Here is a 25,696-nt window from a genome sequence, read left to right as displayed (position 1 = left end):
CAGTCCAAGGGCAGCCTGAACTGCACAGCCAGACCCTGTCTCTAAAAACCAAAACCAAAGAACAAACAAACAAAAACAGAAAATAACAAGTGTTGGTGAGGATGTGAGGAAACTGGAACCTTGGTTCAGTCCTGGTGGGAAGGTAAAATGGTGCAACCCATTTTAGTGGATATGATGGCTCCATGAAAGTTCGAAGTAGAGCTACCAGATGGCCCAGCAACCTCTTCTGAGTGCACATCCAAGGGACTGAGAGCAGGAACACACACACACCCCTGTTCGTACGGCATTATTCACAACAAGCAAGAGGCAGACCAAACTAAACATCTGTCAGCAGAGCAGAGGTAGAGAAACTTGCAGGTGTGTGCAACAGGACATTACTCAGCCTTTCAAAGAAAAAGTCTGTCATGTGCTTCAACATGGGTGAACCTTGGGACACAGCCACAAGAAGACAGATACTGAGAGGTTCTGCCTATGCAAAGTGTCTCAAATTGTCAGAGAGGCAGAAGCAGAAGGCAACGTGGTGGTTAAGGGAGGGGCTGGGAGAGAGGAGGTGGAGGTCAGCACCAGTGGGCAGAGGCTCAGGCCTGCGACGGGGGCAGCCGGGGCTGGGGTCTGTCGGTCAGCAGTGTGTGTCCCACTAACAGTCTGTACTGTGTGCCTGGAAACCGTGGGAAGGGTAAATTTGATGTTGTAGTTTCCCTTTCTCTAACCAATAAAATCAAAAGGAGGCAGCAACTGCTGCAGGAAGTTGTGATAAGTATATCCTGTGTGTGTGTGTGAATCTGCATGAGTAACAACAGGAGCACAATTACACAAGACAGCTCTCAATAAATGTCACGTAGCCATGGAAGGAGAACTTCTCTATTACCAAGAAATCCAACCCCAAAACAAGTGCTTTGTGAAGAAAGAACAATATCCGTATTCAGCATCTACTCTATGCCAGAAACTACTGCCCAAGCCATTAAGCTTACAAAACTGTATGGAATAGAAATTAGTATCCCTGCTTTGTAGAAAAGAATAGTGCAGCTCAGACTCATCGAAACACCCAAGTGTTTCTAGGTGCTAGAGTTAGACAGACATCGGATCTGTCTGATTTTATCCTCAAGACAGATATTCTGCTGACGAGACTCAGGAAAGTGAAATAACACACTAAGTAGTTACATAACACACTACCGTGTCACTGCATGCACAGGAAAGCGCTGTTTGGGGAAAATCAACGTGCATCACCACCTAGGCGGTCCCAATACTCTGGCTGTTCTCAGCTCTTGCTGGGTGAAGGATTCCGCTTTGACAACTGGTTAAGGGCGTATGAAACCAAGCCTGCTGCCTTTACCTGGTTTAGCGTGCCAGTCCCAGCCTCCCAAAACATCTGGCTGAATGCTCACAGCAGGGGTGCTAGACGCTGCACATGGTGGGAAGGAAAAGAATAAAATCGAGAGTTCAGAGCCCAGCTTTCTGAGGTCACACGGGATAGCGCCATCCCCTCCTGGGCCAGCGTGGCCTTTTGGGGTCCCCAGGTAGCCCGCCCTCCTCCTGAGCTTTCCCCACACCCTGCAACACTGGGCATGTCTGCCCTCACCCATGGCTCCCTACATAAGGCTGGGTAAAAGCCAGGTGTAACGTGAATCTCTCCCTTCTCTGGCTCACCTTCGCTTTCCCCCACATTCACACAATTGGAATTGGAATTGTGCATGTGTCTGTCTTCATTAAGTCAGGAGTTCCTGGAAGGAGAACTGTCTTATTCATCTTTGTGTTCCCTAACTCTGTACTTATCACAGTGGGAAATGAGAAAAAGGGGAAAATCCTTCCATTCGCCTTAGCATTAACAAGAGCACCGGAGCATGATCCACTTAGCACCGAAATTGTGTCTTCTCTTCTGCTGGACATGAGTTGAGATCGCTGAGTCATTCACGACAGGTACAGGGCAGTGACTATGTACCACCCTGGATGCGGGTGACAGGGATGTGCCTACTGGCACCCAAAAGAAGCCCATCCCAGCCTCAGAATAGATCACTCTGACCCCGCTCAAACTTACAAACCTAGAATTTGAAAATGTTCTGCTATAAGAAGGAATTTCTTTCTAAGGCACCTCCAGGTTTTACTGGTAAAATCTGGGAGCAAAATGCAAATATTAAACCAACATTGCAACTGGGACTGAAAAGACACACAGGAGAATCATCTGAGAACGATTCAGACACCAGGATCAGCACTCAGGACTCACTTGGACCTGAGTTGTTTACTTCATACCAACCAAGACGTCCTGAGCCTTCCCTCCCTGGGTAACAAAGGACGGGCTATTCTCGGTGTGGCTCTTCCCTGCCTACTCCTGCTTTCTCCTCCTTTCCACAGCAATCCATGAAAACAGAGGTGAAACGCAGACAATTTTGCTAACATTTTCTGTCCAATTTCCTTTCAACTTGGATCTTGGTTCCCTGTCCACTTGGATGGAAAGTGAGGCACCAGAGCTTCAACCTTATTACCGGTGAGTCGAGTCCACAATCCCTTAAGAGTTCCTTCCACATGCAAAGCACCATACCAGCGAGCACAGACCTAAAGATGCGTCACCTAGCCCCAGGAAATACAGAAGCTGTCACAAATATGTGAATATATGAAAAAGTAATACCTGAACACATAATGAACATGGAAATAATGAAATGAATTAACAGATGAATGTGTTCCTACTCATACATGAGAAGGAATGTTTAGTGAGTACTTAACACGTAAGCCTCTATTCTGCCTTTTCCTATGGTTGTTGGGTTACTTTTGCTTCCATCACCACCACCCAGGGGGTGGCTCTTTCAAAACAGGTGTTCGGTGAGTGCTTGCGGAACTCAAAAGTGGTAAGTCTTGATTGTGTGATGATGACGGCTTTCCGTGCAGCCTAAATCTCTATCATGGAACCACAATGTGGCCACATGTGTCATTTTTCAGAAGGGCCTGGGGATGCTTCTAGGACCCTGAGGGGCACCCAAGGGTTGGAGGTGGGCAAGCTGTCCTCCCACACAGACCAGTGAGTCTTGTGTGCTATCCAGCATGGAGAGGACACAACCGCCTCACCCACAGAGGGAGGGTCACCACTCTCCCGGAAAGGACAGTGAGAAATTCTCCTCGCTCACAGGCATGGCACAGACCAGAATGATGAACGAGGCTACAAACAAAGGGGGGCTGGTCTACACTGGGTGGAAAACAACGTGCTCTAACCAGCTGACAAGAAACAGAGCGCTGGAGCAGGCTGCAGTACGAACACCCATGTCCATGGGACTGCCAATGCAGCACTGTTCCCACAACAATGACTTCCGAGTATTCAGACGGGAAAAGGTGTGACCCTATGGACACTCACAGAAACTCTGATAGGAAGAAACTGAGTTAACTTCATTTAACAGTTACATACTAGAAAGAAAGCTAATACTCCCTAAGGTATGCAGGAATTCTCCCAGACATTAGGAACGCATTAATGAACAAAACAAACAAAAATCACCCCCTTTGTGGAATTCATGATCTAGTGAGGAAAGAACAAAAAATAAATATAATATACTGTTGGGAGCAAGGCTGCATAATTTTAGGGAAAAATCATTTGATTAGGCCTAGTTCTCCTGCCTACAGGCCAGCTATGGCATTCCAGACATAATTCCATTTGGCCTCCAACTGAGATCTCAGGGATCCCGGGATGCTGTGATTATCTAGGGCAAGACCACACCTGCGGGAGAGGAGATGCCAGGGAGGAACCAAATCTTCATCTGCTTAGCTCCTCATTGTTCTTGGATTTCCACTGCCCCCAGCCTTTTGTTACACCTTGTTTATCCCACTGTGAAGTACTGAACTCTGCATTTCACTTGTTACATTTGTTTCTCCCCATGTACTGAATGAAAGGTGCTGCAAGCTAGGGGCCTTTGTCTTTGCTGCCCAGAGCAGCACTGATCAGACCCAAAGCTCAGCTTCTTCTCAGTCTCATTTTTCTACCTTTCCTGTCATTCGCCCTGTGCTGCCGTAGCTCGCAGGAGACCAGGACTCACTGCAGAGGTTCTGGTAACGTCCCCTTTCCTTGTTCCCTTCAATATACCAGGACAGGACTGCATGTGTTGGAAGTTAGTAGGTCCAATGGGAAGGAAAGCACAGAGCAGGGCAGATGATGAGCTGGGGTTTGACATGGAGCAGCGTGGGCCCCACCTGGAGTAGCACAGGGCAAAGACTCAAAGGAGGCGGCCTTGCAGATGTCCAGGGAAAAGCTCAGAGCAGAGAAAGTGGACGGCCAGCACGAGAGGCCAACAGGGCTGGGAGGAAGGGAGCAAGGGGAGAAATGGAAAGGGGTCACAGGCAGGGCCTACACAGGCCACTGCTCCTTCCAGCTCATTCTCCGGCCCACTTCAAATAGCTTGAGATTAAGGACCAGCTGGAAATCACAAACCACAGCGTTGGCTCCTGGAACGATTTCTCCTTTTCGGCCAATTTATGGTTGACTAGTGTTGCACAGCTCAACTTCCTTTTGCATTTGCAGGGCTCTGAAGTCAAGCTATGACCCGGCTGCTTTCTCCAGGTAAGCTCAGGTACCTTCTGCAACAAGTCACCTCCAGGCTGAGGCCAACAACGTTCAACATTAGAAGGAGCCCAACGCGGCTAAAAGCCATCTGCCCTTCACCACTTGTTATGGCTGCGTCTAGATGTCTCCAAAGCCTCATGTGGTCAAAGGTGGGGCTTTCCAGAGGTGGCTGGATCTAGGGTGTGTGATGCTGGGATCAAGGGTGTGTGGTTACTACATTAGTCCTCTGATTGGTTTGACAGTTCTGGGTAGGATCAAGGCTGCCCCACCCTGGGTGTGAGTGCTGCCCACCCCAAGGATAGGTAGCCTGAGTAAGATACAAGGGACAGAAAGGTCGTCGCTTATTGCTTCTTGCTTGTTGTTTGCTGCTTGGAGGATTTTGATGCTTTCTGCCTCCCATAAGCTGTTTCTCCTCTGCAATTCCCCTCTGCCATGCCCCTCTGCCTTGGAGCCAGCTGATTATGGGCTGAAACTGTGAGCTAAAATAAACCTTTCCTCTAACTTCAGCTGTCAGGTATTTTGCCTCGGCAACAAGAAAACTAAGACACTGCTGAGCTCCAGGTTTAATCAGTGTAACCTGAGCAACACACTTTGCACTTACACCCTGTCATGATTACATACCAGTGTGCGTGCAACCTGAATCTCTACCGTGGAAATATAATGTGGGCCACATGTGTCACTCAAAATTCTCTAACAGCCAGGCTGTAAAATGTAAAATGGTATCAGTGCAAGTAATTTTAACAGTGTATTTTAGTTACTAATATAATGCAAATATTATTTTAATAAACTGTCAGTATAAAATACAAACAAGGTATTTTACATTGTTTTGCCATGTACTAAGTTTGAAAATCTGGCAGATGCCATGTGTGTAGAGACATCTCAAACGTCACCAGCCACAATTCCAGTGCTCTACGGCCACACGTGGTTGCCAGCTGTCACAGCTGACAGAATAGTTCTGCACCAGGGTGGTATAGGGAACACTTTGCTCCGTGGAATACTAATTTCATAGAATGCTAATATCATATTTGGTTAACTTAAGACTCATGTTTTTCCACATTTCAAAGATTTCTCCAACTGGGATGCAACTTCAAATAATTAAAAGTGGCAGTGTTGTGGGATTTTTCTTTTCTATTGGTACGTTTTAAAAAATGACACACCCTCCAAGGAATGGTGCTTTATGCTTCATGAATATAGCTCTAATACGAAAAAGAACTTCACAGTCAAATAAATTTTAGGGAAGGTGAGAAAAAAATAAGAGTTCAATGGGTTGCTTTCTTCTAATACATCCCAGAGCTTTTGATATGTTAGTGTAAATTATTAATTTCCAAAAGAAATATACATCATGTAGCCACCCAAAAAAAATCACCCACAGGATGCACTTATATCTGAGCACCTCTGACACCTTGCAGAGAACTATATTCCACTGGACACGATTGGAAATGCTTTCTTACCAAGAACAGTAGGTGAAGGACTTCTCGTGGGCTGAAGGAAGGGGTCACTGGAAGCACTGGATGTGCTTAGAAAGGAACCCAGCAAGTCTTGGCCAGATGGCTTAGCAGGGGCTCCAAATGGGTCAAAGGTGGCACCTAGAAAACAATGGGGGAAACGTATCTCTTTGTCCTATATATCCAGTCATTCTATAAATATGGAATTGTCATTATCACCTGGCCCTAGGCCAAATACTTGAAAATTCATAATAACAGCCTTCCAGGCCACTCCACAGGCCCATGATATCCTTAAAACTTCCTCCAGGGCTAACAACGGGTCCCAAAGGTTTCCGACCACACAAGAATAATCCCACTATCACAGACAATGGAGGAGTCTGGAGTTAACCATCTGTTGGATAAACTGTAAAGACTACAAATAGCGGCCCCTTTGGCCTTTAAACATCCAGGTAACATGAAACCGGTCAATCAAGGTCACAGGCTAGCTGAGAAGACAAAGGCCACAGAGCTGAAGCCCAATATCGAATCCATGCATGGACCTGAGACGTGCGGTGACTGCACCATGGATGTTCATGCTAAATAAACAAATGGACAGATACAGGGGTGGGGTGCTATTAAGACGAACAGCAGAAAACCACAACTAGGTTTTGTTTAGTTTTGCTTTTAAGTGGTCTCTGGCTCACTTGAAAGTTGCAAAGAGAATAAAAGGAAAGCAGTGAAGAAGAAGAAAAAACACTGAACTCCCATCACAGCTTATGTCTTAGGAAAGTCAAACATTTCCAAACCGCGGCCTCTCAACCACCTGCTGGAGACGAGATGCAGATTTAATGACCATGGATTAGTCTGAGCTGAGAAAACCAGGGGCACTGGGGAGCTGCAGGCACCGGCAACAACACTGCAGCTAGCGCTCTCCCTCCTGGGGTTCACTCTGTCTTTCACAGGGAAGCCTCGGCTGAGCCTCAACCTCGCCCTGTCAGACGGCAGTGGCACCTTCATGCTACAGATGAGGAAACGGAGGCTCAGAAAGCAGAGGCTCTTGCCCAAAGTCAAGCAAACAATTGGGCTGGAACTGATGCTCGGGTCTCCTGAAATTCCGGGAGTTTCTGCAAAGCAGCTTGTACTTCTCACCACCATATTGAATTTGATAAAAACAGCTGAGCTACACGAAGATACTTGGCCTTAATTTCTCATGACTGAGCAAAGAATGAGAGCTCCTCTAGCTCCCTACAATAAGATGTTGCTTCCTCAGCTGTGTTCACCTACTAGCGAGCAGCTGGCCTGTTCTAGGAACAGGAAGTGAGGACCAAACCACCTCACAAAGCAGCCCCTCTCCCACGATGCCAGAAGGCCATGGGCTCCCACCGTGGACACTGTGACTCCAGAGCACCTGCTCTCCCGACCTCTGGGCAGCACGGGAGGCCGCAGAGCTAGGGATTGAGCCCCAGGCACCTTGCTAACAAGACAGACCCCTCATCTCGTTTAATCCCCGTGAACCCTCATCCTTGCTGAAAATTGAAAACACCAAGATTACAGGGTCACCAGAAGGCAATCCTGGGTTAATCTCTCTACATCCGGGTAGAGACCGGCCAGTGGAAGATGCTAAACGCTCAACATTACTTGGTGCACTTTTCCTATCACGTTCTGTGACAGACATTCTCTACTAACTGAAAGTGACATGCTGACCATCACAGACAAGAGCTCAAAATTTACAACAACACTAACAGGTACCATCTCTCTTTACAACTATGAACTAAGGGTTTTAATAAGACTACCCAGCGAGGTGTGTTGGTCCTGAGATTCAAACCCAGGCCTTTAGCTCTGGACCTGGTATTCTTTCTGAGCTGTAGACCCAGGTCTACCACTAATCAGCTGAGTATGCTCAGATAAAGCAGCCAGCACATGTAGTGTTGCTGTCTGTAACCTGAGACCGGAATCAGCTGAGGTCCAAGACCCCTCCCAGCTCTGCAACTGGAATACAACTGCATCGTGGGATGACACTGAAGTCACACAGGTGCTTTGCCTTGGGTCTTTTATTCGCTCTGATGAATAAGAACCAGCTACACATAAGCAAACTATAGAAGAGGCAGTGACAGACTAGGGTTCAGAGCTCCGAGGGCCAGATCCTGACGCTGCCGGTAACCGGAGCTCGTGCCTGCAGCAGGGACCCCTGGTGTGAGTGGGCCCTCAGAAGCTGCCCTGCATCTCTGCTTAGCAGCAGCAGCAGCTTGCGGAAGTCACAGAGTCGTGGGTGACCAGCAGGGGGTGGCAGGGAGCAGTGAGGAAAGAAACTACCCAGGCCACAGGAGTCCCGGCTCTGCTCCCTCAGCCACGCGCTGGCACCAACGCCCCGCACCGCGATTCCTCGGAGGACGGCTCCGGAGCCCAGCGCCAGGTTTACCAGCTGCGGGAACTTAGGCTCTTCATTTAACTCTAGGCTTCCATTTCCTCAACTATAAGATAACACCCCCCACGTATCGGGTTTTTATAAGAACTAAGTCATGTTTAGTGGTACATTTCGTATCAGGCAGATGCTAAGTATCCCACAAATATTAGCTGATATTTTTAATAATAATTCATCCATCCACATCCCCAAGCAGCGGTAACCAAAGCAGCTCACGGCTTGATATCCTGAAAACAGAAAATTAAAGGTGACCACGTGGAGCTCAAATACCCACTTACTGTCGCCTAGCAAGACAGACACCATATCCGTTTTCTCTTCCGTTCTCCATTTACGCGGAGACCTACAGGTAGGCTTCTAAGAGACACTCGGGAGACCGGCAGAGGACAGATTCCTAGGACAGCTCATTCTGCCTGCTGGGCCCCCCATTACAAGCCAGGACGTTACCTTCTCCCACGCGCAGGGTGGGCGAGGCGGAGCTGGAGGCGCTGCGGCGCGGTGTAGACTGGGCGGACGCTGCCCCGCTGGGGTGGAACGCATCCTCCACCCCCGACTGTCCGGCCGGGGCTGGGCCAGCGGCACCTGTGCCCCCGAACAGGTCCAGGTCACTGAGCAGTTCGGTGTTGGTGGGCGGGGGCGCCTGCGGGGAGAAGCTCTGGCTCACGTCGGAGCCCTCGAGGCCCAGCAGGTCCACCTCCTCTGGGGCCGGGGGCACCACGGGCTCCTGCTGCTTCTTGCTGGGCCTCTTGGGCCCGTGCTGCCGGTCACCGTTGGCGCTGCCGTGCGGACTGGACAGCGTCAGGAGCTCATCGTCCGACTGCTCGCTCTCCTGGTTCACCAGGGCTGCGTGGTCCTCCTCGCAGGACTTCTCCGGCTTCTGATCTGAGGAAGGCCAGCGGGCGGCGGGGGTGAGGGGCTGCCCGCAATGGGGCTGGGTCCTCTGCCACCAAGCGCGCAGCATCCCCCGGAGAGGGGAGGACTCGGGCCTGCAGAGACCCAGCTCCGCACCCTCCCAGGGGGAGCCCTGGGCACTCTCACTATACTCAACGCCCAGCGGCTGGGCGAGGTCTCAGCCGGGTGCAGGGTGCCATGGGGTGCAGAGAAGGAACCACCGCTCGCCGGCTGGGACCCCACACAACTCCCTGTACTCCTTGGGCCCTGGTCTCCTCAGCGAAGCAGGGGTCAGGAAGGGCACCCACTCCAGGCCACTGTCCCAAAGTGATCCTGATTACTATGGCTGATGTCCAGGCACGATGCCCCGTGCTCTGTGGGGAAAACCAAACAACTGATTCACAGCAAGGCTCTTCCCCTCGGGGAAGCAGAAGCCACTGCTCAGCCAACAAGGGAACTGAGGGCTCGGGCGGTGTTCCACCCAGCCGAGGGGAGCCACTCGACGGTAAACAGGGCCAGGACGGAGGCTGAGAGCCTGTGATGATCTCTCCACAGACCTTCCTTCCTGAGCCTCAGACAGCCCGCCTTCCAAATGGGATGCAGCCCACACCCTGCTCCCCAGGTGTGAAATGCTGAGAAGCGGAAGACTCTTCCGCGTGCGCGTGCGCGTGCGCGAGCTGGGGGGGCGGGGGCGTGATCAGGAGGGACAGAAGTACAGCCAGCCTGCTCAAGGTTCCATCCCCCTGCAGAAACAGTGAGATTCTTCAGTAGAAGGGGCCATCCCGGGTGCCGATGGGACGCTGAGCGATCAAGGCTACACCCCACAGTGCCCTTCTAACACCAGCACCGCTAGCGAAGTTCAGACTGGAGCCCACAGAACTTATTTCTGCTTTACAGCTAACATGGCGAGGGAAAGGTCTTTACGGAATGCCCAGTCAGGAAGATGGAAGAGAAACCAAGAAGCCGGGGTGGTGGTGCACACCTGTAATCCCAGCCCTCTGGAGGCTGAGGCAGGAGGATCGCTGCAAGTTCGAGGCCAACCCGGGCTACATAGTGAGTTCAAGGCCGGCCTGAATTGCGTAGCGAGACCCTGTCTTAAAAAAAAAAAAAGAAAGAAGAAAGATGGGCCAGGGACGTAGCTCAGTGGTTCCGGCACCTGCCTCGCAAGCACAAGGTCCCAAGTTCGATCCCCAGTATCAAAAAGAAAAAAAGGAAAACAAAGAAGAGGCTTCAAAATCTACCTGCTATCTAGAGTGAGCTAGGTTTTCCGGGTTTGAGAAGTTTTTCTTCTCATTTCTCAAAAGAGAACTCAGAAAATAAGCCTTTCACCCTCTTAACAGTTTGCCCCTCACATCACTTGGGTGGGCGTCATGTCAGCCGGTCAATTTTCGCACTGAATAAATTGGATAAAATTGTCATTTTTATATTTCCTGTTACGTTATCTCACAAAAATGAATGACAAATATGTGATTTCCGGTCATCCCACATTTCGATAATTGGGCTGAGAAGTGCGTGATTCAAAGGAATTCTACAGAAACTTGTTTCACCAAACTCTGAAGATCTCTGTAGGTAATGTGAATTGTGGAGCAGCCACACAGCACGGCAGGCAGGGAGGGGACTGGCGCTGGCCCACCCGAAGCCAGCTGTCAGCTCTCCTCACGGAAGCTCCTGATGCCCCGCTCCCCCACTGAGCCTGCGGTTCCCCCAGGACGCTGCAGAGCAGGCTGGGGACGCCAGCAGGCCAGCCTTGTGCAGTGGGTCTGAAGGTATCTCCAGCTGCAGGGGAAGAGGGCAGGCGGTGGGGCCCCATCTCTGCCAACACTTGGGAAAGCAAGCGAAGAGACAAGGCTTTGGTTTGCCTCCCAGCGAGTGGTTAAAGCTCTAGAGGAAACGCTCGACTTTACGTTTTTAGGGTATTTAACTGAAGGCAAGAAGTAGAATCCTTTGCCAATCTTGTTGTGTGGCCAGCAGCCCTCGGGTGGCCTCTCCCTCCGTGAAGCTGGAAGTGGGGAAGCCACCTGGCTTGGAAGGGTGTGTGCTAAGGAGGAGGGGACCTTCATGGCTTCGGACTGGGGCTTTCACTTCGCTCGCTTCTGGGGCCGAGATCGTCTTGTAAGAGCCACACGCTGCGCCTCCATCCCTGCACCCCACCACGGCCCGCGAAGACACACCCGTGGGTACCTTGCCAACAGAGAGATGAGAAGAAGCCGCCTTGGCCGGGGTGCCTGGGGGTGTCGGGGGGCGCGTCCACCGCAGCCTGTCCTGCAACACGGAAGGCCGTGCGGATGAGTGAGAGACAGGGCAGAAGGCACACGAGGCCTCGGCCCGCAAAACAAAGCAGAGGCGGCCCCCACCTCCCAAGGCCAGCGTGTCCTGGTGCTCCTGGTGAGAGGAGAAGAGCACGCTGGGACTGACGTCCTTCGTGCAGCAGTGCTCCCACGGCGGGGTCAGGTCCACCGCCTTGTCCTGCAGCTGGAGCTCCACATCCAGTGTGACTTGAAACAGCTGGGGATACTTCTCTGGGACATCACACGCATCTAACTCAGGCCTACACGGGGATTTGAAAGGACAAGATTAAGAATGAACAGGGACAGTAAGCCACTCCGCAGACACCACCTCAGGTACACTTTCAGGACTCGCTCCGGGAGATGCACTACTTTACTTCTCTGTGCCTGTTTCCTCCTCTAGAAAGAAAAGGAGATGAATCCCTGTTCGAAGACCACAGACACTACCGCCTGTGAAGGCATCCTGGAAAGCAGAGCTGAACCACACAGCCAGTAGGCACTGGCCTGGCCAAATCAGTTCGTAAAATGGTGCAATAAAGCCCCCCGCTGCTGTCCTGAGCCCCTGAAAGTCACCCCAGCTTCAGCCACCACGTGGCATTCCCTGGCACACCGTGACAATGCCACTAAGGGTCAGGTCCGCTGCTCGGCACTGTGCTGGGCACCTACCCTCATGGTCATCATGCAAGCAGCCCCTGGCTAAACCGCCAGAAACAAAGGGTCACAGTGATAGCCCTTTGCCTCTCCTCATTCGCTCTCCTTCCTTCCTGTAGAATTTCAGACCTGTCTAATTGAAGCCTCCGATCCACTCGCACTTCTCAGCTGAGAGTTCTGAACACACCCGGCAGCCCAGGGGTAGGGGACACTGCAGTGTGGCCCTGTAGAGGCCCGCACATCGCAGCCACAGGACTGTGACAGCCACAGACTTCCCGTCCAGGCAGGACTTACTTGGTGAACTTTAAAACTGTGGTGTCCAGGGGGATGAATCCAGAGTGAAACTGAAGCTGCAAGATCTGCGTGTTGGTCACCTAAGAAGAGAGAAGCTCATCAGCGGGTCAGCTGGGAGCCGCCCCTGTGGCTGTTTCTGCATCTGAAGCTTCGCTGACTTTGATGGCAAGCAGGCTGCTCCCGCTGGAAGCTCCGCCTCAGCCTCGCCAGGGCCCCTCCCAGCCCCAAGGCCCAGAGCCCTCACACGGCCAAGCCTGACGCCCTGACATCCTCCTTCTGGGCCACCCCACTTAGCAAACACGTGATTACCTAAAGTGGAACTACTTACACACCACCCCTAACCGCCAAGGAGTGGCTACCACCCCAGTGGCCCTCACCAGACCGGGAGATTAGCAGACTGTGGTCTGGCGGGATGACAGACTACAAGGCTGTCCACAGGAATGGAAGGCTAATATACGCTACCCACAGATAAACCGAAAAGCATTATGCCAAGTGGAAAAGGCTGTCCACAAGAGAACATATTCTGCATGGCTCCATGTATATGAAATGTCCAAAACAGGCAAATCCATGGGGACCGGAAGCAGATCCACGGCTGTCAGGAGCCAGGGAAGGGAGGTGGCACTGATGGATACGGAGTCTCTTTAGGGGTGATAAAAATGCTCTAGAGTTGATAGTTGTCACGGCTGTCCACAGTGTTAATATGTCTTAAAAACACTGCATTGTACACTATTTATTTATTTATTTGGTTTTTTTGAGACAGAGTCGCACTATGTCATTCAGGCTGGCCTTGAACTCACTATTAGCCCAGGCTGGCCTCGAACTCTAAGTGATGCTCCTGCCTCAGCCTCCCAAATGCTAGGGTCACTGGGGTGTGCCGCCACACCTAGCTACTGTACATTTTTTAAAGGTGGCTTATACAAATTGTGAATTTTATCTTAGTAAAAAAAATCCAAAATTTTAATTCCACATTCTAATCTTACCCTAAAGCCACAAGTCACTCAAGCACAACGTGGTCTGGGGAAAGACTCATAAATACTCCCATGAGGAGCTCGGGGAGGGCTGGGGATTCGGCTCAGGGGTAGAGTATTTGCCCAGCACGCACCGGGCCCCGGGTTCTGTCCTCAACAGCAATCAACAGATCTCAAGCGGGCTGGGGCGCGTTCCTCCCGAAAGCTCACCTTAGCCTGCAGCCGGCTCCCAATGGTGGACCTCAGGTGGAACACGGACACAACCACGTCTCCCTGCACAGTGATGTTCAAGGGAATGAAGATTTTTCCATCTTGGACACGATATTCTCTGAACAGATGAAAACACACACATAAAACGCATCCAGCACGGAGCAGTCACACAGACGAGGGCGAGGTTCTGGCCGGGAACCTGTCTGCCCAGGCTGAGTCCGCCTCAGGCACACGTGAGGCCGACCCGACGAACCCCGGCCCCGCCGGGAACCAGGCCACTCCGATGCAGACCCCGCCACCCGTCTGCCATCCGTCCGGACCGCTGGGTGGTGCCACTGCCCAGCCCTCTCTGCAGAACACCTTTTGCCTTCTCCTGACCTTAACTTAATCGTGACAGCAGAGACCAAGGGAGCACAGAATCCAAGTGGGGTCAGTGTAGAAACGGAAATGCGATCCTCCTGCCTCAGGCTCCCAAGTGCCAGCAGGCCCTGCTTTTCATCTCAAATACAAATCCCCAAGCCCGCCCTATTCCCAGCTATTTCATTTCAGGTCACCACCCACTCATCCACCCGCCATGCGGCCTCCCCCTGCCCCTACTGCTGGTCACAGATCCGGCCACTTCTCTAACTACATCACCACCTCACCTAGTGGCTCACCTGGAAACCTCACCCCGCCCTGACCCACTGACACCACCGAAGCCTGTCCTCCTGAGGGTCCTCTGTGCGCCCCCTCCTGTCTTAGCGCTCATTAGGACTCACGCTGGCCCTCGCCCTATGCACCTTCTGGAGCAGCCAGAACACAGCAACCCTTCAGTTGCACTTGTCTAAGGTTACTACTGGTGTCCAACTTTCTTGTTGTTTTTTGAGACAGGGTCTCGCTATGTCGTTCCAGCTGGCCTCGAACTCACTATGGAGCCCAGTCTGGCCTCCAACCCTCCTGCCTCAGCCTCCTGAGTGCTGGGACACCATGCCCAGCTTTCTGAACTTTTCTCTTATTAGCCACTTCCCAGTGGTATAGACCTGCACAGAAAATACAATCAAGCAGTACACAGAGGCAGTGAAGATGGGGCTCCTGACTCACTTCATTCGCTCAAACTCTGTGCAGGTCGAGTATATTTTGGTTTCTCCGATCAGCACGTCGCAGTAAGGGCGACATCCAGTCCTCTGCTTGTTAAAGAAGGGGACAGGACTGACGGTGATGGACTTCATGGTGAGAGGCTTGAAGTGAGGGTGGTAGGGCTTGTCTGCCAGGAGGTCACACATGTAGCCCAGGTACCTAAAACACAGAGCGCTGTTCGGGGCCGCACACCGGAGAACGTGCCGTCCGCACTGTGAAGTCTGTTCTTGCAAATCACTAGCGTGCAACAAAAACGTGCTCCATTGATTTCTCCAACACTCTCTGCAGAAGAGTGTGAGAAAAGAAGGGAGCTTTGTCCACTGCCTTCGCGGAGCTTCCCTGAGGGCCGAGCAGGGGGAGTTTGGTAAATCAGAGGCTCAGGCGGCTTTGTGCTCACTCGACATTTCATCGCTTCTGATTGTACCTGGAGGATTATGCTCATCAGCTAAAGGCCGACTTGGAGAAAATTTTTAAATTGTATCATCAGAAGCACTACTAATCCAAAGAAGTAAAAGAGATGTGATTAAGATTTTTTGAAATGGAAAATGATAACCAGAAGGAGGAAGATAAATCAGTCATCTAAACAGGTTTCCTGTTTCGAGCTGCTTTTCAGATTATATTTTGTAATTTACTTCCTTTTGCCTATATCTGAGTCGTAAGGAAAAAGCAAGCTCTAAACTCCTCCTCTCCGTATTCCCGCCTTTCCCCTCGCCACCCCGTCCCCCACGGGGGTGAGCACACCCAGCCCTGCTCGCATTTCCATAAAGACCTAAGTGACGCCGCACAACGGGGCTGGTCTCGGGGCTGGGCCCACCGGTGTCCTGGCTGTGTCTACTGGGGCGAGCGACAGCCTGTCACAGGCCATCTTTCTCACCTGTAACGTAAGGCAGGTCAACATAAGTATTCTTTGGGCTTTTGTGAGACCCAGAATTGCTATGTAATCCAGGCTGGGCTTGAACTCACCCCATGGCCGAGGTTGGCCTCGAATTTATAGTGATCCTCCTGCCTCAGCCTCCCAAGTGCTGAGATTACAGGCAAGCGCCACCATGCCCAGCTTGGCATAAGTATTCTTTAAAGTTTCTTTCTAATTTTAATATCACAGACTCTCACATGGACACTTAAAATATCGAAAACCCTTCGGGCCGGGGATTTAGCTCAGTGGTATCGCTGCCTGCTGCACAAGTGCAGGGACCACACACACACACACACACACACACACAAATTGAAAACCCAACTCCCTAATCCAATTCAGCTGTTCTCGTGGTTCAGAATAATGTCAGATAAACTAGAAGAAGGTGATGCAAGCCCCAGAAGGCAGGTTTCAAGCAGGACAGGGTCCCTAGAGCCACCCTGTGCCTGCCATACCTCCGGTGGGACGGCGACAGTCCGATTCCCGGCCTCTTTGCGTACAGCAACCGAATGGCAGGCCCAGGGGTGCAGTAGAGATTGCAGAAGATGAACATAGCACCGACCAGGATGGACGAGGCGGCCCGGCCGTCCTGTGGGAGAAGACACAGGCCCATTAGGACGGGGGGCTGGGGGAGGGAGAGGGGAAACCGAGGCAGGGCTCTGCAAGTGGAAAGGGGGCCAGGAGGGGGGTCAAAAAGAACTAAGAAGTGTTCGGTGCCTGCACCGACTCCCGACACACGTCATCGTTATGCGTGGACAGCATGGACCAATGAAAATGAAAACTGAAAACTCTATAAGAAGAGCCACAGAGCATGATAAAAAGAAAGTAAATCAAAGAGAGAGAATGGGGGGAAATAAATAAATAAATAAATTTAAAATAAAAAGAGGGAACAGGGGAAATTCCCTTAGCTGGGGCACCTTTCACTTCAAAAGTGTTCATTTCATGTGAAACAGGAAGAAAATGGGCAAAGGGGAGGGGGAAGTGGGAGGGCTAGGGGAAAGGAAAGAAGGGAATGGAATTAATATGAGAAAAAGGAAAAATGGAAACAAAGTCTTTGTAAATAGGGAGGGATGGAGGGGTTGAAGGGAGGGCAGGGGAAGGGGGAAAAATAAGAACCAAGAGAGATTATGTAAAGGCGCAGATTTCCAATGATGAATGTCATTATACTGTATACCTAAAATGTACCAATAAAATAAAAATTTTTTTAAAAAGTGTTTATTTGAGAAACAAAATCTTTGCCAGCTATTTAAATCACAAAGCAGCAAGAAAACCTGCTTTCTTAGGACAAAACTGACTACAATGACCCAAGAAACCCAGCGAAATAAATTTGACTTCTATACATTTACTGAAAAATGATCATCTTCAAAGTAACTTTGATTTGTAGTATCATAACTAGTAGTTGAAGGGTCTTGGTTTAGAACTGGAAGTAAAGAATTCATAGGTTAGGCTGGGCATGGTGATGCACACCTGTATTCCCAGCACTCAGGAGGCTGAGGCAGGAAGGATCTCTGCGAGTTTGAGGCCAGCCTGGGCTACACAGTGAGTTCAAGGTGGGTCTGAACTATATATCAAGACCCTGTCTCAAAAAAAAAAAAGAATTCATAGGTTTGAAAGTTCTGCTTGCTAAAAGAATATGTTATATATAGGGTGTGAGGAGAACAGTAAATGCTTAAATAAATTTTTAAAAATTTACTACAATAACAGACACACTGCATTAATCTTCCTCAAAACCCTCCCCCTTGCTTTGAACACACTCACCCCACCATCCCGGCCACTTCCTGCACCAACTCTACAGTCCTTTTCCTGAGGGTCTTTAGTTGCACTGTCCTGGCTGTCTCAATGTCCTGGCTCAATTCAAAACATTTTGGCAAGTTTTATCAAATAAAAACATTACAGTTTAGCCTTGTTTGCCTTAGTCACTGGATCTGGTGCTGTGTGACTTCCAGCTCTTCCCCAAAGTCAAAATGACCATGAAAGGGAAACATTTTTAATCCATTTAGGACAGCGAGGCAGCCAGGACAGCACAGCTAAAGACCCTCAGGAGAGAGGGCTCCAGAGCTGCTGTGGAAGCGGCCAGGCGATGGGATGAGTGTGTTCAAAGCAAGAGGGAGAATTTTGAACAGGATTCGTGGCAATATTTCTTTCACTGCATTAATGTTCATGACAGTTTTTTTGGTTTTGGGGGGATATTTTTGGTACCCGGGATCGAACTCGGGACCTTGTGCTTTCAAAGCAGGTGGCAGAAGCACTGACCCAAATCCCTGGCCCCTCACGGTAGTTTTTAATCAGACTTTTATGTATTTTACCCAAAGTGTGTACTTACCTTAACATAAAATTTTAAAATGTAACTTGATACAACCTCTTTGAATGCAGACACAAATGTGTCATGGTCTGAGTGTGTGTATGTGCTCCAAGTTCATGTGTCAATGCAAACGTCACACTCAGCTAAGTCAGATAGAAATATGGGTGGTCAGACAGGGTCAGGCCCTCAAAGAAGCCAGTGCAGAAGATAAGAACACATTACAACTGTGACTAGGCGGAAGCACATTTCCTGAAGGCCAGGCCTCAAGATGAAGAGGAAAGACTCTACCTACCCCAAGGGATGAACAATACTGATTGATTCTATAGGCATCGTCACCGGGGTGGGGACCAAGACCTCCCGACCCATCCCTTCCAGGAAAGGCCCTTGTCTCTTCCATGCACACTTGCTACGTGACTTGCTCCCCATTGGATCAGTGTTACCTAAGTGACTATACTTGCAATCTTATTGCTTGATGACTTTGTACCCACCTTGTGATTTTGCTCTACAAAATTTCTTTGAGATGTGGGCTCATGGGCAACTGGCTTTCCAGGCTCCCTCCTGTCCCTCTCAGGCAGGAGCTGTCTATCCCTCAATAAACATTTGCTACTCTTTTTTTTTGGTACCTGGGATCGAACTCAGGTCCTTCCGCTTGCGAGGCAGGCGGCGGAACCACTGAGCTAAATCCCCGGCCCCAACATTTCCTACTCTTAACCTTGCTGTTTGTAGAACTCATTCTTCTACTTTAGAGAACACGAACTCGGTGTATCGGACGTCTAACAGGTTGGGAGTTATAATATTGCCCTTATATTATTTGGAGGTCTGATATCATCCCCATATCATTTTGGAGGCCCCAGCAAGATAACTGGATGGAGGTAAGCGTTTGCTTTTGTTTCAGATTCTGTATTGTGACTCAGTTAGGTAATCAAAAATTGTCATCCTTGTTTGTCAATTGCTTATGTCTTGAATTTTTATGCCTTGTTCCTCTTTTATGCATTGTCTTTTGTTAAAGTGATGGTAAATTATGTTGAGCACATGGGAAGGTTATGGTGTTTCTCTGATGGGACATCGTATCCCTGCTTTGTACATGCTGTGTTTGGACTTGGCTGCTGAACTTCCTAGTGTTCCTTGTTGGGCCTATTCCACCGCTGTGGTTTATCTTCTCTTAGGCAGCAGCACTGGGGAAAAGTAATGTTTCAGTGTCCCCTAGTGGACTTTGATGTAAAATGCTGTGAAATGGGTCTTTAGGAAATCTAGTTCCTGTTTAGAAAACATACATGCCTATTAATAAATCACCTGCCCGTTAAAAGGCAACAGGCCAGCAACTGTTCTTAAGACCTGGGGAACAGGTTTCGCTGGGACAGACTGGCCCCGAGCCCCTTCTACACTCTAGGGGGAGTATGGAGCCTGTTGGGCCTCAGTTTCCTTTCTAGTCTGATCTTCGCTGGTGAGAAGGCAATCTTAGCTCTTGAGAGTCCCCCTTCTCACTTTTCCAAGCTGAGAGTGACAACTCATGAGGAAATTTTTGAAATAACTCACCATGAGCATGAGAAGAAAAGATTCTTTTTCTGATCTCATTTCTGATCTCTCCCTGCCACTTTGTACTTTCCACTGGGGGAGGGGGGACATGTAAGATTAGAGAGAAAGGAACCCTGAACTGTCCCAACATTTTCCTCCTAAGAACTTTTAAGCTGAGCCCACAGAAAATGAGCATTTGTTAATGCGCAACGCAGGGACGTCATCTTAGATGAAGACAGCTCAGGCTTTTATCTGTCCCTTATAGGAAGAACTATCTGTTTTTGGTACCAGGGATCGAACTCAGGTCCTTGCGCTTGCGCAGCAGGCAGCAAAACTGAGCTACATCCCCGGCTATCTGTCCCTTATAGAATGCTAAAACAAACAGTGGTTACTCTGCCCGCTAGTTAAATGCTCTCAGAGCAGCTGCGACTCTTAAAGCAGAGGACAGATTTCTCCAGCACCTTTTGGCCAATCCCCACTGAAGCCTGTGAAGCACTGACAAGACAGGCAGCTGGATTCCTTTCGGGAGACAAACCCCTGGTTGTGTGGAACTAGTGGAAACTGAGAGGACATCTGAGGGCTCATGGCCAGGGTAACTCTCTGGAGGATCCCCAAGGTTCCTCAGTGAAACCTGGTCCCAACAGGCCAACTGGGTGACCAGCAGAAAAATCTCCACTTACCCAGAGTCCTACCTGCACCTCTGTGAGATCCCTACCAGCGATCTTCTGGTATCCTCTGTTCCAGAGTGACCAAGACAACACTGTTAGAGCCCTCTCTTAAGCCTGCAGTAAGAGCGGAGCCTCAAGTTTGGACTTTTCTCTCCACTAGTAAGTTAGAAAACTCCCCTAAATTTTTCTCCAACTTGCTGGGAGTTAACATTAGAATTCCTTAATTAGCTAAACCACCTTGTAGTTAATCCGCTCCGCCCTCCAGGAAGTCAGGCTGAGGCAGCTTGCAACACCTGCTTGCCCTTCACAGGGAATAGCTATTAGCTAGCAATTTACCCTTGTGCTTTGTACATGCTAACTAGAATAAAAAAGAGATTTTAGGCAGCCTTTCTCCTCTTTCATGTGAATGCAGGAAACTGATAAAGGTGCCTATACTAATGTGTGCATTGTGGTTGCTGGTGATGGGTATAAATTTAACCTGTGAGCTTCAGAGACACAGAAATTTTAGGGTGGATTTTGAGTAAAACGTAGCCTTGTCTTGCTGGTGAGGAAGACTGCCGAGGTGATTAGGTAGATCACTTGACTCTATCTTTAGAGGTGATTTCTTTCGCAGGCTGGGAGGTGCTCCAATTACTCTCAATTTGCCATCACTCTCTTTCAAAGCATTGGAAAGCAGAGGTTTGGATTTCTTGATTATTGGTTTTGTTAGCAATGCTTCCTTCTTTAAATATGACTGTTACAGCTGGAATCAACTGCAGGTTGTGCTTTTAGAAACACCTGCTAGAGTTAGGTGTATGGATTTCTGGTGAAGGTAGAAGTGCGAGTCAGCAAAAGTGGCTAGTCTGACCAGACCTATTTGCTGGTCACTCTCCAGATACCACCTGCTCTGGAGCAGGTCACCTCTGGGGATGCCTCGAGAGAATATAGAAACCAAGTAGAGATTAAAAGGGATGCTTATATTTTTTCCTCTTGTGTTGATGGGAAACTCAATGTCAAATTCTCTTACTCCTTTGGAATGTATTCTTAAGCACTAAAAATTTTTGAACCTCACATGTTGAAAAAGAGCTGTTTAATGTTTTTGTACACCTGCATGGCTGGCCTACTCCCTAGAGGCAAAATAGAATGCAGAGGGAAGTATTGATTATAACACATTTCACAACTAGAATTGTACTGTAAAAGAGAGGGAAAAATGGTCAGAATTACCTTATGTTCAGACTTTCTTTGCATTACGAGATAACTGTTTTCAAAACGTAAACGTAAGCCACAGAAAAATGAGACACCTCTGGCCCCTAAGGCACAATTAGATGTATCTTCTTTCACTGAGCCTGAGGCTACCCCTCCTCGCTCTTTGGACCCTGATGATGCAGTTTCCAAGGCAACCTTAATCAAAGCCTTATCCACTATTACTGAGCCTGTGGTTTCCCTGCCTCTCCTTCGGGTCCTAAGGGTGAGACTTCTAGGCCAGCTGTAATTGTAGCCCTTAAGACGCTACATTCATCCTTAGCTGATTTTGTTCAAGCTCCTGAAGGACAGTATCCCTTACAGGAAGTAGAGAGTTTGAAACTACTCGAGTTCATGTGTCCTTTCTCTCCATGATCTCTAACAGATCAAACAAGATCTAGGAGTTTTCAGATGACCCTGATCAGTATATTGAGGTCTTTAGAGGACTTTCTCAGACCTGTGAACTAGACGGGAAAGATGTAATGTTGCTCTTAAATCAAACATTGACCTCTAATGAGAGACAAGCAGCATCACAAGCTGCTATTACATTTGGGTATGAGTATTATCTTAAGTTTAGAAGGTCAGAAGACAGGCAACGAGGGGAACAGCCAGCTCCTCCTGGAGTCGAAGCAGTCCCTACCCAGCCGGATGGGAGACAGGAAGAGGAGACATCTTCAGGCATGTATTCTTGACAGTCTAAGAAGGATGAGAACTAAGCCCTTCTACTATTTTAAATTGTCAACTATTTATCAGGAGAAAAATGAGAAACGCTCTGCCTTCTTAGATTGTTTACAAAAGGCATCGGTAAAACTCACATCCCTAGCTCCTGATTCGCTAGGAGGACAGATTATTCTGAAGGACAAGTTGTTGCCCAGTCAGCCCAGGTATTAGGAAAAGCTACAAAAGGCGGCTTTTGCTCCAGAAAGCTCACTGGATACTTTGGTGAGAACTGCCCCTCGGTATTTTATAATGGAGACCAGGAGGAGGCCAAGGGAGATGGCAAAGGGACAAGGGAAAATGCCTGCCTTTGCAGTGGGCTTAAAAAGAAAAGACTCGAGGGCCGGAGGTTCAGCTCAGTGGTTCTGCCGCCTGCCTCGCAAGCGCAAGGTCCTGAGTTCGATCCCCGGTACCAAAAAAAAAAAATATACTGTAATACATATGCTCAGACCCAGGAAGATGCCAGTTGGTTCTCAGTGTTAGATTTAGAAGATACCTTCTTGGGCCGGGGATTTAGCTCAGTGGTTTTGCCGCCTGCTGCACAAGCGCAAGGACCCGAGTTCAATCCCCGGTACCAAATAAATAAATAAATAAATAAATAGAAGATACCTTCTTCTGTATTCCTTTACATACAGATTCTCAGTTTCTTTTTGCCTTTGAAAATCCTCATGCCCAGGCTTCTCAACTGACACGGACTGTGCTTCCTCCAGGGCTCAGAGAGTCCTCACCCACTTGGACACGTGCTTTGCCACAACTCAGCATGTTCTGAATTCTCTCAAGTCATGGTCTTGCAATACACAGATGATACACTGTTATGTGCCCCTCAGAAGAGCTCTCCACCCAAGGTACCGAGCCCTAATGAATTTTCTAGCAATCGGGGGCTATAAGATCTCTGGTCTAAGGCGCAGCTTTGCAGCCTTGAGGTAAATTACTTGGGCCTTATCATATCTAAGGGGATTCCCTAGGAATTACAGGCTTTTATTGCCTTTGGATAGCAAGATATGGTGAGACACCAAGACCCTTCTATTAGCTTATAAAGGAAGCCCAAAAGGCAGATACACATATTTTAACCTGGAAGCCTGAGTCCCAGGCTGCATTCCAGAAGCTCACACAAGCGCTTCTAAGTGCCCGGCACTGAGCCTGCAGAGAGGCAGGGGATGAAAGGCATGGGATGGCTTTGGGAGTGCTTATGCAGGATCAAGGACCTGCCCGACAGCCTGTAGGGTATCTGAGTCATGAATTAGAGACTGTCCCACAGGGATGGCCTGTGTGCCTTAGAGCTGTGGCTTTCAAAGCTCTCTTGGTACAGGAGACATCCAAGCTGACTTTATTTGGGGGGGGGGGGGTTTGGTACTGGGGATCAAACTCGGGACCTTGCGCTGGCGAGGCAGGCAGCGGCACCACTGAGCTAAATCCCCAGCCCCCAAGCTGACTTTAGACAAAGACATCAATGGTCTAGAAGTATGTTTCACTGGTATTATTATTTGGCTTCTACCTTCATCCTTTCCCTAGTATTAGAAGATGTCATGCAACATACCCAGGCCTTGACTAACTATATTTATACTCAACGGGCCTTAAACGACACTGTCTCTCTCTCCTAAAGGAAGAAGTAAAATTAATGAGGCAAGCTGTCCTCCAAAATCAGATGGCATTAGACATTCTAACAGCAGCACAGAGGGTACTTCTACAATAGTAAAAGCTGAATGTTCTGTGTACATTCCCGATCCTCTGCTAATATCTCAATGGCTGGTCAAGATATTAAATGACAGGGCCGGGGATTTAGCTCAGTCGTTCTGTCGCCTGCATTACCAGTGAAAGGTCCTGAGTTCAATTCCCAGTACTAATGAAAAAAAAAAGATACTAAGTGACAGGTTAATGCCGTGTTGGATTCTGAAATTCCCAGGACCTTCTTCCTATCCTCTTTGCGGGAGGCTACTACTGGCTCTTTTTGTTGGTTGTATTCATAATAATCTGGTTGATCTTACTATTTGGCCCGTGCATACTAAACTGTCTCTTTGACCTTGTTTCCTCCAGACTTAAAGCTATGTGCCTACCCAAGATGGGAACACCCGGTATCTATCGAGGGAGGGTCTTTGGATAAACCATCTGTAGAGTATCTCTGACTGCCAATCACAACAACAACCCCCTTCAGCCATAAGCAATCAGAAATGTCATTGCCCTTTGCCCCTCACTGCAGGTAGGGATATCTCTTCAGAGGGGAGAGTATTATAAACAGCTAAGTTAGACAGAAATATTCTAGGCAGTCAGACAGGGTTAGGCCCTCAAAGAAGTCAGTGCAGAAGATAAGAACACATTACAACTAGGACTAGAGGTAGAGGCACATTTGTTGAAGACCAAGCCTCAAGATAAAGATGGAATAACTACGCCTACATTCTTCCCCAATGGATGAAACAATAATGACTGATATTCTAAAGAGGCATCAGTCACCTTGGGTGGGGGACCAAGAACTCCTGGCTCATCCCTTCCAAGAAAAGCCCTTGCACACTCTCCATGCACACTTGCTACATGACTTGCTTCCCCACTGGATCAGTATTACCTAAGCAACTATACTTGTAATCTTGTTGGTTGACCATAGTTTTGTCCCATCTTATGCCCACCTTGTGATTTTGTGCCCACTTCGTGATTTTGCTCTATAAAATTTCCTTGAGAAGTGGGTTCTAGGCAATCCACTTTCCAGGCTCCCTCCTGTCCCTCTCAGGCAGGAGCTGTCTAGCCCTCAATACATATTTCCTTAACCTCCGTTGTTCCTAGAACTCATTCTTTGATTTTAGAGACTAGGAACTTGGTGTATCAGACCTCTAGCAGGTTGGGAGTTACATCTATTTCCTTCCTCTGTATCATCCCTGTATCATAATGGCATCAGGAATTGGGGATTTAGGGAGGCGATCAGGTTGTGGGGGGAGCCACATGAATGAGATTAGTGACCTCGTAAGAAAAGGACCCTCTCTCACTCCCCACCTCCCCCTCCATCTGCTGGCCATCTGCTACCCGACTGCAACTGGATCTGCAGACACCCTTGCCTTGGACTTCCAGGCTCCACCGCCACGAAAACCAAATTCCTACTGTTTAAGGAATCAGCCTATGGCATGACTGCTGCAGCATCCTAGCTGACTAAGACAGATCCAGATGAGATCCAGCCTCTTCTAGTGACAGAGACCCTACTACCCGAAGGAGCCCACTCAGTTCACTAAGAGCGTCTTCATACTTCCCATGTTGAGTTAAAGTCTCTTCCTCCATAGCTGCTACTCAATGATCTTCACTGAGGAAAAGAACAAGCTGACTCCTTTTTCCCTAGCATATCTGAGAAGCCTTCCCTTCTCATCCATACTTCTCCTCCGGGTTAAAACATCCCTTCGATGCCTTCCCCTCTGATCTTCCATTCTAAAGACAGCATTGCTAAGTGTGCTCCCTCGGGACACACCCCACATTGAATGTGCTGCCCACATGTGAAACGAGTTCTGGTCGAGCTGGAGAAGAAAGAGCCGCATGCCTACCCTAAACACTGCTTGTATCAATGTAATCCCCAGCCAAACCGGTCACAGGCAGG

At 49.1% G+C, this 25,696-nt stretch overlaps 1 protein-coding gene across 13 annotated transcripts in view; it reads right to left on the bottom strand.

Annotated features, from left to right (window-relative positions):
* The window catches only part of Dnajc6 (DnaJ heat shock protein family (Hsp40) member C6), a 127,866-nt gene that overhangs the window by 18,380 nt on the left and 83,790 nt on the right, over window positions 1-25,696 (bottom strand). For 7 of the 13 annotated variants that reach the window (XM_087212854.1, XM_087212852.1, XM_013070998.3 and 4 more), the window contains 9 exons: window positions 16,161-16,294; window positions 14,760-14,954; window positions 13,680-13,797; window positions 12,502-12,581; window positions 11,626-11,819; window positions 11,453-11,533; window positions 8,828-9,262; window positions 5,989-6,123; window positions 1,334-1,402 (listed from right to left, as the gene is read on the bottom strand). In XM_087212854.1, the coding sequence (XP_087068980.1) occupies window positions 1,334-1,402; window positions 5,989-6,123; window positions 8,828-9,262; window positions 11,453-11,533; window positions 11,626-11,819; window positions 12,502-12,581; window positions 13,680-13,797; window positions 14,760-14,954; window positions 16,161-16,294 (1,441 nt within the window). The remainder of the gene's footprint in view (window positions 1-1,333; window positions 1,403-5,988; window positions 6,124-8,827; window positions 9,263-11,452; window positions 11,534-11,625; window positions 11,820-12,501; window positions 12,582-13,679; window positions 13,798-14,759; window positions 14,955-16,160; window positions 16,295-25,696) is intronic. The other 6 variants (XM_087212856.1, XM_087212858.1, XM_087212855.1 and 3 more) reach the window with 1 other exon arrangement.

Source organism: Heterocephalus glaber, unplaced genomic scaffold (genome assembly GCF_053883595.1).
Source record: "Heterocephalus glaber isolate CG9 unplaced genomic scaffold, H.glaber_assembly_v1.0 deba00001442, whole genome shotgun sequence".
NCBI classification, from domain to species: domain Eukaryota; kingdom Metazoa; phylum Chordata; class Mammalia; order Rodentia; family Bathyergidae; genus Heterocephalus; species Heterocephalus glaber.
The sequence above is the reverse complement of the archived record's forward strand: the minus strand, read 5'-3'. Positions and strand labels throughout refer to the sequence as shown.